The 17,664-nt window shown below is 31.8% G+C and overlaps 2 protein-coding genes across 3 annotated transcripts; one reads left to right on the top strand and one right to left on the bottom strand.

Moving 5' to 3' along the window:
• Window positions 1–773: 773 nt before the first annotated feature.
• LOC105158078 (glyceraldehyde-3-phosphate dehydrogenase, cytosolic) lies at window positions 774–4,274 on the bottom strand. 2 transcript variants are annotated; one of them, XM_011074704.3, is made up of 12 exons: window positions 4,118–4,271; window positions 4,002–4,025; window positions 3,795–3,895; window positions 3,143–3,258; window positions 2,940–3,039; window positions 2,193–2,339; window positions 2,053–2,113; window positions 1,883–1,980; window positions 1,630–1,772; window positions 1,391–1,474; window positions 1,145–1,234; window positions 774–1,062 (listed from the first exon to the last, which is right to left on the bottom strand). In XM_011074704.3, the coding sequence occupies exons 1-12, from the start codon at window positions 4,119–4,121 to the stop codon at window positions 1,017–1,019; spliced, it is 1,014 nt and encodes a 337-aa protein (XP_011073006.1). In that variant the 5' UTR covers window positions 4,122–4,271; the 3' UTR covers window positions 774–1,016. The 2 variants fall into 2 exon arrangements, with proteins under 2 accessions (XP_011073006.1, XP_088734517.1); XM_088878391.1 differs by having other exon boundaries at window positions 1,883–2,113; window positions 4,118–4,274.
• An 11,301-nt stretch (window positions 4,275–15,575) lies between these two features.
• Window positions 15,576–16,074, top strand: LOC105158077 (uncharacterized). The gene has a single exon (XM_011074703.3). It carries the CDS (start codon window positions 15,657–15,659, stop codon window positions 15,870–15,872), a length of 216 nt encoding a protein of 71 aa, XP_011073005.1. The 5' UTR covers window positions 15,576–15,656; the 3' UTR covers window positions 15,873–16,074.
• Window positions 16,075–17,664: the final 1,590 nt, after the last annotated feature.

The raw sequence follows: 17,664 nt of genomic DNA, 5'->3' as shown, positions 1-17,664 counted from the left end.
AAATTGGCCCCAATCTTTGGGCACCCGAACCCCTAGAAGTCAAATCAGAAAATACCTAAAATTTCAATACCGAAAGTATCCAAACCCACACTACTCGACTCAAAAGTCTACCCCGTTAGTTGGGTAAATAGTGACATGAACGTTCAACTACCAGCATTCAAACAGAAAGATTGGCAGACCAAACCCAAGACCCATCTACTCCTTTTGTATGGGTTGGCTATTAATGAGTAGGTGGGAAGCAACACGCTGACAATACGAGCACCCAATAAACATACTACAATTCCGGACCCAATGGAATCCTCAAAGCTACACAGAACCACTCTATTATTAGGATGATAGGCTGATATAGCAGCTTCAAGGACTACCTTCACCTCAACACACCCACAATTATCTTTACTCTAATACAGGAGGTAAAAGGCAGCAACACCAACCTGCCCCCAACCGTACCCTGCCATCGTAATCCTGACCGTCAATTGAATTGATTTTAGTGCTGTCTTGTTGCGATACCCACTTTGAGACTAGCTAGCACACAAGTGTAGTTGAGATATGATACAAATGTCATAAAGGATTTTGGGACAAGCCAACAACCTCAATGCCCACTATATGATACGGGGAAAGTCATTAAGGACCCACTGATTGCTACTTGCTGTAATCATGACCAGTCCGAAACCCAAATGGCCAAAAGTTTTACTTTGCCTCTTCAGACCATATAGGGGTCAAGAATGTACCAGCAGCAAGTTTTTAATTTAAGCATTTGACCTTAGGCAAAGAAAGGCCAAAAAGACCAAGACCTAATATTATTACACATCAGTACAAGAGAATTTGAAAATATTGTTCACATAAAACTCTTCAAAACATGGCTGTAGCCTACGTCCCATAAGATGTAAATCCGAATCCGATAACAAGCCACACTCTAATAAGTAGTCGCCCACAGAGTGCACATTATTCTAACTAGAGTTTCACAAAACCACAATAGCAAATGCTCCAACGTCTTGAGCACTGCAGGTCACACCAAATTACTGAACAGAGGCAATATGCTTGATCAAATCGATCACACGTGAGCTGCAAAATAAACTTTGAATCAGCCAAAGAACCTTGGCAAAGTGACACAATTTTCCTAGAATTAGAGATGCATCAGAATTACCTGTAACCCCATTCATTGTCATACCACGAAACAATCTTAACAAACTTGTCATTCAAAGCAATTCCTGCCTTGGCGTCGAAAATACTTGACCTGATTCCAACAAACCAATTCTATTAGCATTTACTTTCAATAAATTTATTCGAAGTCATTGCAGTAACATCCCAGACAATGAGCTCCAAAACAACTGTATGAGCAGCCAATGCTGCCCAGACACGTATATAATGCACTGCCCCAACATCAGCTCACCTGTTGTCACCCACAAAGTCGGTGGATACCACATCGTCTTCAGTGTAACCTAAGATTCCTTTCAAGCTTCCCTCCGACTCCGCCCTACCAAAAAAGCCCAAAGATTATCAAATTTCCCAAGTTCACTTCCAGCTAGCATCCAATAAAACCTTCTCAAATGAAATAACAAAACCAGCAGAACAAATAAAGTGCCAGAAGCTAAAAGCTGTATATTAATTGATAGAAAATGTTGTCCGTACTTGATAGCTGCCTTAATTTCTTCATAAGACGCCGCCTTCTCCAATCTTACAGTAAGATCAACAACAGATACATCAACCGTTGGGACACGGAAAGCCATTCCAGTCAATTTTCCATTCAGAGCAGGAAGAACTTTGCCAACAGCCTTGGAAGTAAAGACAAACAGAATATCAGGCATTGTATCAGGACTATCGCACTCCAGGGGACAAAGAGGACATAGTGAACTGCACAAGTTTCCTATAAAAGGTTAAGTACCTTTGCTGCTCCGGTACTGCTGGGGATAATGTTGAATGAAGCTGCTCTTCCACCCCTCCAGTCCTTGGCGGATGGTCCATCAACAGTCTTTTGAGTGGCTGAGTAATACAACACATAATCAACATTGACACAAAGATTAAGTTTGAGATAGTAGATAGAACTACACCTACCAGTAATAGAGTGGACTGTGGTCATAAGACCCTCGACAATACCAAACTTATCATTAATAACCTGCAAGTGGAAGCAATATAGACCTATAAGAGACATTTCAAAACATAAACAATAAGATATGATAAGCTCCAGTGATCACCTTTGCCAAAGGAGCAAGGCAGTTTGTGGTACAGCTAGCATTAGAAACAATGTTGAGATCTGGTGTATAAGTCTTCTCATTTACACCAACAACAAACATTGGTGCATCCTTGCTTGGTGCAGAAATAACAACCTTCTTTGCACCACCCTGGTGATGCAGCAATAGAAGAGTTTAATAAGTGAACATAGGAGCAAACAGAACTTAATCGAATGTATACTTTGCATATTAATTGAATTTACTTTCTGCATCTTATGTTAAAAAATATTCAGTTGCATGGACAAAGAAAGTGTAAGAAGTTATCCTCTGATACATAATGCCTCAGTAGTATCTCTTTTACTAATTTGCAACATACTATTACATCATTTGGAGAAGAAAATGACCCATAAATGGCAAGCAGAAGTATGTAGATAACATTTTCCATTTCCCGCAAATAAACATCCAAAAAACACTCATCCAAAAAGACAATACAAGTCCTCCATCTAAAGCAATAATATATCTTCCACTATGCAAAAGAAAAAAGGCTCAACAAAATATGATTACAGAATTCACACCTCCACAATTTTCCTGTTTGAACAAAAAAAATGTAATCAACTCAAATACAGTCGATAAAATACAGTCCAGCCTCCAGGGAAAAATTATCTTATGAACACAAAATAACATTCATTGAAGACAATAATGTAGATGCAGTAATAATCAAACAACAGAGAAGCAAAATTTCAATATCTTGATTATGCACTGATGCCAAACCTTCAGATGTGCTGCAGCCTTGTCCTTGTCGGTGAAAACCCCAGTTGACTCCACAATGTATTCTGCACCAGTCTCTCCCCATGGAATCTCCTCTGGGTTCCTTTTGTTGCCAACCAAGTGGAAAAGGTCAACATTTAAATCATATATCACGCCAATTCATGAAAACATATAATGCTGTGATTAGTTAAAGCTAAAAGTTGTACCTATAACCGAAAACAGCCACAGGCTTCTCGCCAAAGAGAAGGGTTTTCTCATCCTTAACCTTCAGCTCATGGTGCTTCCACTGGCCGTGAACACTGTCATACTTGAACATGTAGGTCTATAGCAACACAACACAAACAATAAATAAGTATTCTTCACAGAGAATGTTAATACCAAGATTAAATAACTCTACATAGGATCGCAGAGTATTCTCCCCCAGAGAAGGTTTTTAAGCATACCCCAATGTTCACATAGGGGTAAATTGCATTTAACCCATTTGATTAAGAACTTACTGGTATTTCAAACTTATCGTTCTCTTTTATTACATTTTGGAAGAAAGAAATAACACCAGTAAGCATGAGCATAAAGCAACTTGATAACACCCCGTTTCAAAAGACAGCTGTTTCCATCAAGTACTATAAACAAAAACTGTAAACACGTGCAAGAAAACCAACTTATATTCGTAATTTTTTAACTAGAGAAAAGTGAGATCACGAATCATTAGCCAACAAACATAAACACATAGGTGTCAACTTTTCAGTTTAAGATTTCAAAGGTACATCTCATACACCATAAAAAAAAGCAAGCAAAAACCATTCACAAAAGGCAGAAAAGAACTAACAAGTAACGGCCAAAAATGGATCATAAGAGTACCATGTAGTCAACGGAGATGAAGGGATCATTGACTGCAACAAGCTCAACATCGTCTCTTTGCAGAGCCACCCTAGCCACCAATCGTCCAATTCTTCCAAATCCTTCATCAAACAAGCAGTAAATATTTTAATTTTCCATAACTAATCAACAATCATTACACATCACCAAAAGTATCGTAATCATAAGGGTGGAGATCAGATCTAGTACCATTGATTCCGATCTTAATCTTGGCTGCAGCAGAGGAAAAAAATCAGTAATTAGACACAAAAGCAAAAGGCAGTAACCAAACCAAAAATCAAAAATTAAAATAAAAAGCAAATTACCCATTTCTTTCAAGACGGTGGAGAAAAACAAGGGTCCTAGACTTAGAGAGAGAGAATCTGTGAGTGGAGAAGTGAGTAGAAGCGCCGTCCTAGGGGTTTTGGATATAAAAGAGAGGGCAAAAGTTTTATTATGTATTCGGTGTATGCACCATGATTCGTTGGGGTTTGTGGTTAAGATTGGAGAAGACACTATCGACCGTAGATTTTGAACTGACCATGTACTGATAAGCCCTTGGTGCGCGTGAAAAGTTGATAATAATAATTCAGACTCAAATAAGATATCTCCTACCACTGTGTTCTGGAAGATTCTCAGCCATTGGACGGCTCAGATCGCCTTCTTTGGAGTGGTGGACACTTTCTCACCCCACCACTACAGCCGCTCTTGTCGTCTTCTCATTGCTGAGGAAGAGAACGGGCCTACCTTAAACGGTTAAAAAGTACGGTCTATACTTTGAATCATAACTACATTTATTTAACTCATTCATTTAAATTATTTAACAATGATATCGCTCAACCGTTTTTTCTAAAAGCCTAAAAATATGCACAAATTTTTTAATTTTTTAACGATTCGCTAAAAATCTTCTTCTATTTAAAAAATTGACGAAAAATTCTTCTTTGTTTTTTAAATTGGCTCAATCATTTCTCTCCGCTAAATCTAACTAACTAGGAGGTCGGAATTTATTGACCTAGGGTCCTACAGCTGTGGGCACATCACATATTATCCCCTACTGAGGCAAGTGAACTTATCTGACCGATCACCCTTGCGGAGGTCAAGTTGGCGGTTTTCGATATTGCTGAGGATAAGCCCTGATAGCTGTATCTTGGGGTTCTTTAAAGCGGCTTGGTCGGTTGTATGGCTGGAAGTAATTCAAGCCACCCTGAACTTCTTTCGTACTGGCAAATTTCTATAATAAGTTAATGCCACTATACTTGCCCTCATTCCTAAGGTACACAATCTGTCTACTGTGGCTGAATTTCGACCTATTTCCTGTTGTAATGTACTATACAAGGTGATTACGAAAATTATAGTACAATGGTTGCGTGTGGTATTGGATGCTTTGATTAGTCCCTCATAGAATGCGTTTGTGTCGGGTAGATCGATTGAGAATAATAGTTTGCTAGCACAAGATTTATTTACAGGTTATAAGCAACAACGCCTGCCACCACGTTGTGCAGTAGAGGTGGACTTGTGAAAGGCGTATGATACAGTGGATGAGACTTCTTACTGGTTGTCTTACGATTGTTTGGCTTTCCCAGGAGCAGAGAGGTTTTTGAAATGAGTTAAGTTATAATTGTTGTTAAGAATTGTACCTATAAGCAGATAAGGGGTTTAATAAAATAAGTTTTTACGAATTAATTGATAAATTATAAATATCTTTAGAAAGCTTAGATTGTCTAATTATTCATCAGGAGAAATGGAACGAAAATTTATATTTCAATAGAAATAAAATATCAAAGGATAATCAGAAACTATACGAATAATATTAAATATTATATTTTAAAATTATGTTATTCTCAATATATTAATTATATGCAATATAATTATTGGATTCGGGGATACAACAGAGTATTGAACAACTCATTATTTGCTGGTAAAGCGTTGTAAGATCGAGGTAAGTAAATAATTAGTATTATCCATATATGTTTCCTTTCTTTGTGGTATTACTTTTATATATGTTTGTGACTCGTGCTGAAACTGATTTATATGAAATCATATAGGCGGTTGATTATTCAATTTAAGTGACTATGCTGTGAAAGTGAAATGAGAAAGTGCATTGAAGTATCACATTGGCTAAATGGTGTCTTTTTTATACTTGTAAATGAAAATATTTTAATATACGGTTTTGCATTACTGGTTGCTTATAAGAACGATGATATGTGGAAACTAAAGAGTGATGGAAATTGAATATAACTGTAATGTGAATACCCTTTGATGTTGTTTAATAGCCTATGTGGCAAAATGGAGAAAAAAAAAAAAAAAGAGCTATGATGCGATGTGAAAAGAGTTATAATGTGATACGAAAAGAGCTATGATAGAAATGAGATTGATGAGCCTATGCGGCGTGTCAAGGGGATTCACTTATATAATGAACGGTGAGGTTGAGTTGGTGGAGAAAAACACTATATCACATTCTGGTAAGCAAACCAGGAAAGGATGGGTTTAATTGGTTGTTTTGTTATGAGTTGACTGCGTATTAGATAAATTTTACTCGTGTTGAAACTAAAATGATTATACTTTACGTATATTGCTCATCTTGTTTTATCCGGACTACATTTGATGTACATGTAAAGATAGTGCCAGTTATTTGCTTACTGAGTTGTAGGCGCATTCCTCCGCTAATATTTTTCAAGTGTAGATTTTGCTGTATCTACTCAAGAGAACTAGGTCCAAGTTGTGCATTCAGTCAGGTAGAGCCAGTATGCAGTTTTCTCCTCGTACGTCAGTTAAAAAAATATATTACATTTTGAATGTATAAAGAGGAATTAAAAATGTGGACAGTGTGGAAACTACTTATGATAGTTTACTTTGTGGAGTTTGATACGTGCATATATATTATATATACATATATATAATCTTATGGGTTGATTGTGTAGTTATAACATTGGGATTATGTGTGTATATTGTCTCTAGATTATGTGTGTATTTATATATATATAGGATTATTTTAAGTATGATATTTAGGATGGACATAGTCGTAATGTCGTTAGGGTGCTACAGATAATTTCTTTTAATTTTATCTTACTTATTTTTTTATTTAGATTTAGAGAAGTGTATTTATATCTATATCATAAAGATTCACAAATTTATTTTAGATAGTTACTTATTAGTATAATCTAAATTTCATTTGATACCTAATAATATCTTTTTCAAATTTATAAATACGGATCATCATAACTTTGAATTTTGAACTATTTGTGAATTACTCATTCAATTTTAAAATTTAAAATTTTTATAATTTTTTTTTATTTATTTTGAAGTACACAATGTTATCTTATGGCAGTCTCTTTTAGATTTTATTTTGCCACATCGTGAAATTATTTGTTATTTTTTATTTAAATTTAGATAACTCTATTATATTTTAGTTTTATCCAAAAGACTCACTTATTCTTTTAGGTAATTAGTTAGTATAAAAACTTAAATGCATTTTTATATTCAATAAACTTTTGTATTTCTATACTTAATAATTCCTTTAACTTTAAGTTTTAGATTATATAATTTCAGCTATTTTTATAATTAAAATTTGAAATTATTTATATAATAAACAATTTATCAAAATTGATAAAATAAGTTGATTTAAAATACATGAATAGAAAATTATTACATAACTATTTAAATAAGGGCTGGTGTTTGTAAATGAAATAAGTGTAAGTAAATGCATTTTAGTCAACTTACATAGCTATCAAAGATAATTACCCTAAATGGATTTGAATCGAAGAATTTGAAATTATGAATTTCAAATTTTAATAACAAATTCTAAGAATGTGTTTTAAGGATTTAAAATTTTTTTATTTTAATTTTGAATTATGTTTTATTGAATATTGTTGAATTTCAAATTTATTTTAAATGGAATCATTTACAAATATTTTTTTAAATTGCTTTTGTTGAATTTCAATCCGTCAAACTAAATACACCCTAAAAAAATCTCGTTCAATAAATAGTATAGATTATAATGCCAACCCCACAAGATGGGCTCTTTGGGTGGAAATTTTATACGTATTTTATTAAAATTATATTGATTTAATATTATATATCAACATAAAACACAATTTTATTAATTAATTCAAATTTATTCTCATTTCAAACAAAAAATTGTATAAATTGAAGGAAAAATTGCAATCAATCCTCCTATGATATTGTAAATTAGCAAATTACCCCCAATAAAAAAAATAGCAGTTTACGTCTCCATATTTTTAAAAATACAACAATTGACTCGCTATGTTTTTCAGAATAAAGCAAGTTACCTCCTCAAACAAGGAAGTAAAATACTTTATTTTAAAAAACATGGAGGAATAAATTACGATAAATTCTAAAATTGAAAGTACATATTTTCCATCGAAAATTGAAAATAAAAATACAAACAAACAATCCCTAAAGGAAGAAACAGGCCGTGGGCCTATTTCACATTTTGACAGTCCCAAGGAAGAAATAGGCCGTGTGCTATTTTGTCCAGCCCAATCTTGATAAAGCCCAACGTATAAACCTTCAAAATGTTTTCCAGCCTTAAGAAATTCAGAGTTATTTTGCTTTATTGCTCGGGACTTGCAGCAGACATCCTTCGAATTTTTCATCTTTTTCTATTTGTATTTTGTGGCAAAGTAAAACCTCAACAAATTAATAATATCGGAATAATGTAAATTTAAAGAGGTATTGATTAATTAATAAATTATTATTTATTGATTTAAAGAGATTTTTTTCGATTCAACTAATCTATATTATTTTTCACGAATAAAATACATTTGCAACCAATTATACGGAAGTAAGCACTTATAGAATAAATAACTCTTTACAACTTTTTTTTTTGCGCAGTATGAGAATGCAATATTGGAGCTTTTTCGATGTAGTAAGGAGAGTTAGAGATGAAATACAATTAAATTTAAATTTTAAGATAAAGCAAACAACAATAGATCATATTTTACTAAGTTTTCATAGTTATATGTAATTTTATAGAATTATTAATGTATAATATCGAGGGATCATAAATTTATATAAGGGTCTTCCAAAAAATATTATCTTATTAGTTTATCTGAGTTATTAATTTAGACCTTGGACGCAAATCGGAATTGAGAAAAATTATTATTTTATAGATGTTATTAACATTGAGTGATAAGAAAGTAATTTCCACTTAGACAATTTTGGAGATTCAAGGATTGGACTTTCTGTTCTAGATTAACCCGACGGCATTCCGAAAATGTCCGGGGTTAAAATATGGCTTTCAAATTACACATCGAGTCTTTGTTTCAAGTATATTCAAAGAAATAGTTTTTTTTTTTGTCTAGGGCTTCATTTCGATCTAGAAACTCCTTGTTGAAATTTATTTCTACGAAAAAAGTACAACCTGTAAATCCGTCGTGGGGCGTAACTCATCGGTTCAAATCCGATAAGGGGCTTTTCTTTTTTTTTTCATAAAAGTCCAGCCATAGTCCTGATCCTGCTACGTCATTTGCACATTTAGATGCTACTACCATACTATCAAGAGGATTAGCTACCAAAAGTATCTATCCAGCGGTGGGTCATTAGTTTCAACCTCGGATCGTTAGCTAGGAACATTATGAAATTGTGCAACGAGTAACTCCTCAACCTGGATTCTGTCTGAAGAAGCAGGGGGCCGCGGTAGCTATCAAATCTTCTATTGGTACATGGACAACTGTGTGGATTGATAGACTTACCAGTCTTGATTATTATAAAGGGCGATGCTACCACATTGAGCCGAATTTATTGAGTATAAATTTATACACGTTCTACTGTATTATGCTGTAAAATTTGAGGGGTCGATCTCAAATTGGAAAAGGAAAGGCACAGGCAATTAATATTCACATTTCTCTGTAACAAATAAGCTAATCGTAAATATGTTCCGAGTATGATTAGATATTGTGCAAAAAGATATATGCAAAAATGACAAATATATGCTATAATAATATATGTGACTAGAAAAAAAATTACTATTGACTACAATATTAATGGTTATGGCTAAAAAACATGATAAATAATTATTATGAATCACGATTAAATAAAATTGATGCAAAAAACTATCTTTTCCACGATGAAAAAATTATTTGTTACATCTAAATTAAAGCCGTGGTAAAAAAAATATTTGAGTTATGGTGAATGTTTTAGCCACCATCGCAAAAATCACGATCAACAACCATTACGTGATCGTAGTCAATAACTATTTGATATAACTATTTATTGTTAATCATGATAATTAATCATTATTAAATATTATATTTTTATAGCGCTTACAAGCTTTTCTTGTATTTTCATATAAATAAATCAGTTTTCATTTGTTGTTTCTTTGGTATCCCATGCTAGTGTTCTCAAGCCTTCCAACCTAATTCACAGCCGAATTCTTTTTCTTTTTTTAAGGAAAAATTAGCAAGAAAAAAAAGATAAAATGCTAATTTTAATACTGTAAGAAATTATATATATTTAATGACAATAATTCTTATTTTTTCCCAATAATAAATATTAATAGTAATTATAATTTTATAAAAATTGCTCTAAGTAAGAATCAATGATAATAAATAGTGCATAAAGTAGTCACTAAAAACAAGTAACAAGACACATATATAATGCCGATCTAGTGACAATAAATAAAATATTATCATTATATTCTGTTGTCACTATCCATTTCTTACTTATTATCTACAGCGACAATGTAATCGACAATTCTTGTCATTATAATAATTGTGCAGTGACGAAATTAAAATTATTGTCACTTATTATATATTTATAATAACAATTTTGAAATTATTCTCTTTCTCCCGAAGTCATGAAATTATTGATAAAGACATCATGAATGTAGCCAATGATAGAGCCAGCTAACAACTAAGGAAATTTAGGGTTGTTGGAGTATCCTAGGTTTATATGCCTGCATGAGAGGACAAAGATCCAGTCCAACCCTCACTTGTGTTTAGGTGTCACACTACTTTCTTATTACTTTGATGATTTTAAATTATATTACATAACAGCTTGTTTGACTATAGGAATATTACAAGTCCTAAGAAGCGGATGGGGCCTAATTTAGTTGGTGAAGTTGAAACGCCGTAATTAAAAAGTGATGAATTTGAGTTACTTTAATGTGTTGTGTGGGTGTTTGTCTGTTTTAATCGTAGTTGTAGGTCTACTGTAATAGTTGGGGGTAAATTACGGCTACTTTCCTTAAAATTTAGTAGGATTGTGAATACGTCTTCGCTGTGGAAAGCTACAAATACCCCTCAAATGAAAAATAATTATGTAGCCTACAGATGCTGAGATAAATATTATTATTTTACACTTGCTGATTTTTTTTTATAAATAAAATATTTGGAAAAACGTAACCAGAAAAATGAGGGTGGGTGAAGTAAATATCTATAGAGCATATTAGTTCATACACTTATTTAGAAAATCCTAATAAATATACGAAATTATATTTCAGAATTCAAAAGGGTATTTTTTGTGGTTCACCACAAACATTAAACGAAGACTAATGAAATGGTCTAGTTGTTAGATAATATTAAAATAAGGGGAATATTCGTAACTTTCCATGCAACGATGAGGTATTTGTAATTATACCGGACCTTATAAAAAGTGGTTGTAATTCGCCCTCATAGATATTGATTATGTATACATATTTGATAGTAATAATTTTTCTGCATTTCAAACTATTTTTTTTTTTAATATATTCACAGGAAACGCATGCAATAACATTTCCTATATACAAATCCAGAAAATGTCCCTGTCAATTGTTTTTATGGTCAAACCATGAAATGTGGGTTGTTGCTAGAAATGCCAACACACCATTTTCTAAAGTAATGGCCCCTCCATGCCTACAATAATGAAGCTCTCTCACTCCAAAGTCCAAACCCATTCCTTTGTCTCTTTCAGTTCCTACAGATGTTGGTCTTTTTGTTTGGTTTCCAAAGTAATTGTCAGAAATGAGATATTTTAATAAATTAAATAATATAATTATTTTAAATGATAATTATATTAATATTTTAATAAATTAAATAATATATGGATTAAATCAATATATCAATATAATTTAAATAACGTTACATATTATACTAAACTCATATAAATATTTGTCATCCTATATTAATTTATATGCATTATGTCTATTTGGCTTCCCCGGACTAAGAGAGTATTCGTCTAAACTTATTTATAAAATTTTATAAGATCATATATTGTATAAGATGTTTTTTTTTTCTAAAAAAAGATTATAAGATGTTAAATTTTATTTAAAAAAAAACTATTAAAACATTTGGATAAAAAAATAATAACAATTATAAAATATCAAATTTGTAATTAATTTAAAAATTTTGTTACGATCTCTAAAATAAGTTGAGAATTTTTACTTTTCTTACACGAATTTATAAGCTCGTAGTATCATATTTTTGGATTTTGTGAGCTCGTTGTCTAGAAAAAATTTCAGACACTTTAGGACATGGTATAAAATATTTTAAAAAACTTATAAACTCACTCAAACACCCTTTGGATTGCCGCTACGAAAACATTCGAGACAATTTCCAGCCAACCGAATACTTGATGAGTAGCAAATCACCACTTGCATGTCAGAAAATTTTAATTCAGACCCGAATCAATTATATGAAAATGTAATACACTTACTGTGTGATTGATGTACAGTTCATGAAAAATGATCAATCATATGGCAAGTGTACCACACTTGCTCTGTCATTGATTGGTCTGGCCGAACCTAATTGGATAAGAATAATCACACAACAAGTATATTGTATTTGGCATATAATTGATTCAGGTCCGGCTAAACCGATTTGGATTAGAATTTCCCCATGCAAGGAAAATTCATACACCAAATTAAGTTCAGTTGGATATATGATTGGTCACTTTTCATAAACTTTATACCAATCACACGATAAATATATTGTATTTGCCATATAATTGATCGTATTGTGCCAAAAGTTATAGGACATCATTTTATTAACCTATATAAATATAAAGTAACCAACCAAACGAGTCCTTCAAATGGATATATAATCATATAAGAAGGGAAAGTGAGCGTAGGAAGAGGGCTGAACATGTTCACATGGCCTCGCACATGCATGGTTTCTTTCTTGTGTGTTTTTGGACACTTAAGAGTAACTGTAGAAGACATGGACTAAAATTGGAAGAATGCTCAGAATCTTGTAGCTGTATTTAAATTTTATACTATAAAAAAATAATTATTTTCAACACTGCAATGATAATGACTTAAAAAATATGATAAATCAATATTATATCACGACCAGACAAATTAATAAAAATATTTAAGTTATTGTATTATTATTCAGTATTAATAATCAATATTTGTCATAATTTTAGATATAATTGAAATATTATTATGAACATATTTATTACGACCAAACCATTTGTTATAATTCAATCATGGTTGATCTTCTGAACCACATTGCTAAAATAATGGTTAATAGTCATTGTTGAATGACGATTGATTAATATTTATAATAATTTTTATTTATTTTTGAAATTAGGCTAAATTGCACTTTGATCAACATATTAGGCAGGGACAGGGACGAGGGCATTACAAGGGCATCCAGTTCTGAAGATGGTAATTTAGGACATTAATTTTTAATTTTTGTGCAATTTGAGAACTCCGCCAATAGTTTTAACGGGCAGTCCAAGATCCCTTTCCAGTGACTCCGCTGTTTCACCCTCAACACCCACCCCTCTGGCATGTTTGTTGTTATATAAGACAGAAAGTTTTCATTTTTTTTTGGCACATCATAATCCTATACCCCGGTCCTAAACCCATCATTTTACAGTCATTGCCGGAGTCCTCAAATGGCGGTTTGTGATACTACTACACCATTTTCTTGGTTGTGCCGATGCTTCCCTTAAGTTGTTGATTTCATTTATTTCTTTCTTTCTTTTTGTCCTTTTTTTTATTACCCTGAAATGTGAAGTGTTGATTTATATATTTTATATTTATTTATAATATATTTAAAACGTAAAAAAATATTTATCATATATATTAAGAGATAATGTGCAGCCAGTTAAAAAAAAAAGAAAAAATTTGCAATTATTATCCCCACAAGATCTCTCCTATTTCAACTACATCCTTTTGGCAACTTTATGTTGAAAGATGAGGAACTTGCCAATGTTTGACAGACAGTGAATAAAGTTTGGACATCATTATTTACCCGTGAAACTTCAGAATTTGAATGCAATCTGTTTATATCTTTCCAACGGTAATTCTACTGATTAGATGTTCCCCAAGCAATGCATTTTAGATTTTACTCTCTATGATATCTATATAATTATTTGAATTCCACTAAAAAAATAAGTGACAATTTTAAATTATTATTAAGTGATAAGATTTTTTTAATCAATATAATGATTTTTATAATTTTTTATCGTGGCGAAATTTATGTAAAATAATAATTAGTATGATAAAACATTTACGTATATATAAAGTTTTGAAATTTAATTGATTAGCGACATATATATAGTGACAATGTAATTATCGGATAGTTGCTAATATATTTGTTTTGTCATTAACATTAATAGTATAAGTATGCTACGGATTGTTTGGGAAACCGCAATTTAGTCTCGTAATTTTAAAATTTTGATAATTTTAATTAGTTCTTAAATTGATTGTAAAATTGTATGCGACTTGCATATAAATGAATTAAATTGTAATTTTTATCCTGTAAATCAATTCATACAAGATCAAAAATATCAACTATCCCTATTTTACAGGATTAAAATAACAATTTAATTGGGCTATGCGCAAATCACATTAAAATTTTCCGGTTAAATTGACCTGAAAAAAGACTAAAATTGCCAAGAGTTTAAAGTTACAATACTTTTTTTTTTTTTTTTTATCACTATTGATTATATTATGATAAAATCAAAGTTACTATCATTTAATATATATTTTTAGCAACAACTTTAAAATTATTACCAAATATTATGTCACTAATATCATAGAAGTGATTCAGTTTTAAGCCAAATTTTAATTTATAATTTTGTCCGATTAATACATCGATGGAACTAAGCACCATTGAAATAAATTGCAATAAGTTCACATAAAGTGAGATAAATACTTACATGTCCGGTGGAACTTGAACCCATAATCTCAAACTTATTCGTAAAATCTCAGCCTTAATCACTAGAGTAAAACATCATTAGCGAATGGTTTGTGACTTCAATACCAAAATTTGAACGACCATATGAGTTACCGTTTTCTTGCAAGTTGAATTTTTTATTTCGAATCTTAACAAATACACACCACATATTTAAAATTTCACTGTAGTAAAATAAATGATATAATCTTTATACACACAGCGTATACACATTTAATTTGAATATAATACACAATCAGATTTGAAATAAAAAAATCTAATTCGATATTGTTTTTTGGGTCAAAAGTTAGCAAAGTATTTATTTTATTAGGAAAAAAATAGTGTTTGAATATTTAAATAAAAAAGAAAAAAACCCAAAATCAAATAAAGTAAAATGAAAAAAAAATAAAAAAGACAAGTTGTCCTATAAGTTTATTTATATAGTATAGTAGTCCAACTTTAGTTGTCATAATTTAAACTTGAAAAAAGGTAGTCACCTACATACGTAACTTCAAAATCTACTACAAACCCTTTCCCTTCTTTAATATAAAAATGGGCATGAAAAAAGACAAAAACAAAGGATTGCACATTTGAACCCAATCCCTCCAACACTGCACTGCCTATAAATAGAGGACAAAAATACACACACATATGGTTTTTCCATGCAACAGCTACTTCCTCTCTCTCTCTCTCACACACACACACACATATATATATATACACACACACACACACAGAGAGAATGGTATCTAAGGTGGAAGCAGCGATGAAGGAGAGACAGCAAGAAGTAATGAAAGGGAGAGAGAGTTATCAGCAGCAGCTCCAGAAGCAGATAGCACATTGCAACAAAGGCAAAAGCACCAAATTCAAGAGAAGCACTTCCAATCTTGAAGAAGATGGAGTTTCTGCTGCTATTCTTTTGCTGGCTTGCATCGCCTGCACCCCACCTTCTCCCTAATTCATCTCTTAATTATCAACATTAATCCCCCTTTTATTTGGTTAATTCATTTTCTCTAGCTAGCTATTAATGGGTATTAATTTAGTTTAGTAGGATCTTATTAGCCATTTTTTTCTTGTATAATTTGTTCAGTCTGTTCAATTTCCTGCAAGTTTAATAAGCGCCTTGTTTTGTTGTGAAATATAAGCTGATTTTGGTTTAATTTTCTCTTTATTTTGTTTTTACATAATTTTACTTGTAAGTTGTTGTTTACGGAGGCGTGGACTATTCGTAGAGTCGACACTGATTATCCTATTAAATTATAATGCACTCAATATATGATTTAAATGCGCAATCTCCAGTCCCTATGAAAAAAACACATGGAGAAAAAGATAAGAATGATTTGTGGAAGTTGATGGGAACAAATGGAAAAATGAGAAAATTCCAAAAAATAAAAAGATCAGGGAAAAATTCTTATTCAATTTTGCTAAGACTTTTGGGAAGCCTATTGAGATAATGTTCTAAGCATTTTTTTTTCCGGATTAATCCACAAGTTTGTTTTCATAATTCTTATAATTTGAGAGTCTGATGATCATCTCTTGAATTTATTTAATTATGTTGATGACCTGTAAGGGGGATTCGACATAATGGATACGGTAATTTGTGGTGTGGATTGAGCGATATGTTGGCACACATAGGCGTGATTCATCCGGTTGCGTAGGTTATTCATAAATCTTAATACATTATTGTCACGAGTTTTAGATTAGAGATATCCACTATTTCCTTGATGATAATAGGTTTTGTATAGCTCGAGAGAGTGTACGTATCGAATTAACTTGGAAAAAACCTCGATATATGAAAACACTTGCACGTTAGATTAATCTGTAAATTTCGCATTCATTGAATCAATTAGGTGGGCCTATAGCCTTAACATCTTTCTCATTATCGAATCTTCTCCAACACTTTTGTTTATCTTGCTCTCTTTAGTAGTTATTTTTCGTAGTCATAATCCGTCGATCGATTCTCGATCATCGATCCAAATAATTATAGATTAGTCATAGTTTCGATAATTATTTCATTTAAATCCTCATGTGATCAATATTTATTATACTACTCGATGGCTAATGCACTTCCTAGTAGCCTATACATATTTTGATATCCTATGATGAAAAGTAGAAAGCAACCAAATCTTGGCATCCTTGTCTTGGAAATACATGCATCAACTACCCCCAACATTAAGAAAATATAAGATTGAGCTTAGATTATAGGAAACAAAGGAAAGGGGTAGTAATTAAAACAATGTATGTAAACTGAATTTCAAACATATGATGGATGGATCAAAAGCACATGCATGTCTAATAATGTTGTTCACATGGGGTTTCCGGCTGCCACTCCTTGTTGGGTTCTGCAATAAATTGGTACAATGTTTCAAGACATTTTCCAGCAGTATTTAGCTTTATTTGTTTGTATGGTCTTCTGGAGAAATGACTAGAAAAAACGAAATACACATGTTCTCGTTTTGGAGTCTCGACTGAATTGCTTTAATCTATTTAGCATGCAATTAAGTAGATTTGAGGGAAAATTGTAATTGAAGAAGAGTAATATTTTTTTGTTCTAAACAAATTGATTTTGTAATTCAGTAGATATTCCATAATTTTGGTAGTCTTCTTTTTATTTTTATCTAATTTTACGTAAAAATTGCATGTAACTTGCACACGACCTAGTTAAATTATAATTTTAGTCCTTTAAATCAATTTGCGCATGACAAAAATTGCCAACTCTCTTAAGTTTCAAGGCTAAAAATGGCAACACG

The sequence above is a fragment of the Sesamum indicum genome, linkage group LG3, assembly GCF_026168435.1.
Source record: "Sesamum indicum cultivar Baizhima isolate 11 linkage group LG3, ASM2616843v1, whole genome shotgun sequence".
In the NCBI taxonomy this organism is placed as follows: domain Eukaryota; kingdom Viridiplantae; phylum Streptophyta; class Magnoliopsida; order Lamiales; family Pedaliaceae; genus Sesamum; species Sesamum indicum.
This window is presented reverse-complemented; position numbering and strand designations above follow the sequence as displayed.

What these genes read in the sequence shown, in the direction of transcription:
- LOC105158078 (XM_088878391.1), bottom strand. An exon ending in GATTAAGATCGGAATCAATG is followed by an intron (nt 3,896 to 4,001) that starts GTACTAGATCTG and finishes TGTTTGATGAAG; the next exon opens with GATTTGGAAGAATTGGACGA. An exon ending in GTGGCTGTTTTCGGTTATAG is followed by an intron (nt 3,040 to 3,142) that starts GTACAACTTTTA and finishes TGGCAACAAAAG; the next exon opens with GAACCCAGAGGAGATTCCAT.
- LOC105158077 (XM_011074703.3), top strand. Translation starts at nt 15,657, where the DNA reads ATGGTATCTAAGGTGGAAGCAGCGATGAAGGAGAGACAGCAAGAAGTA.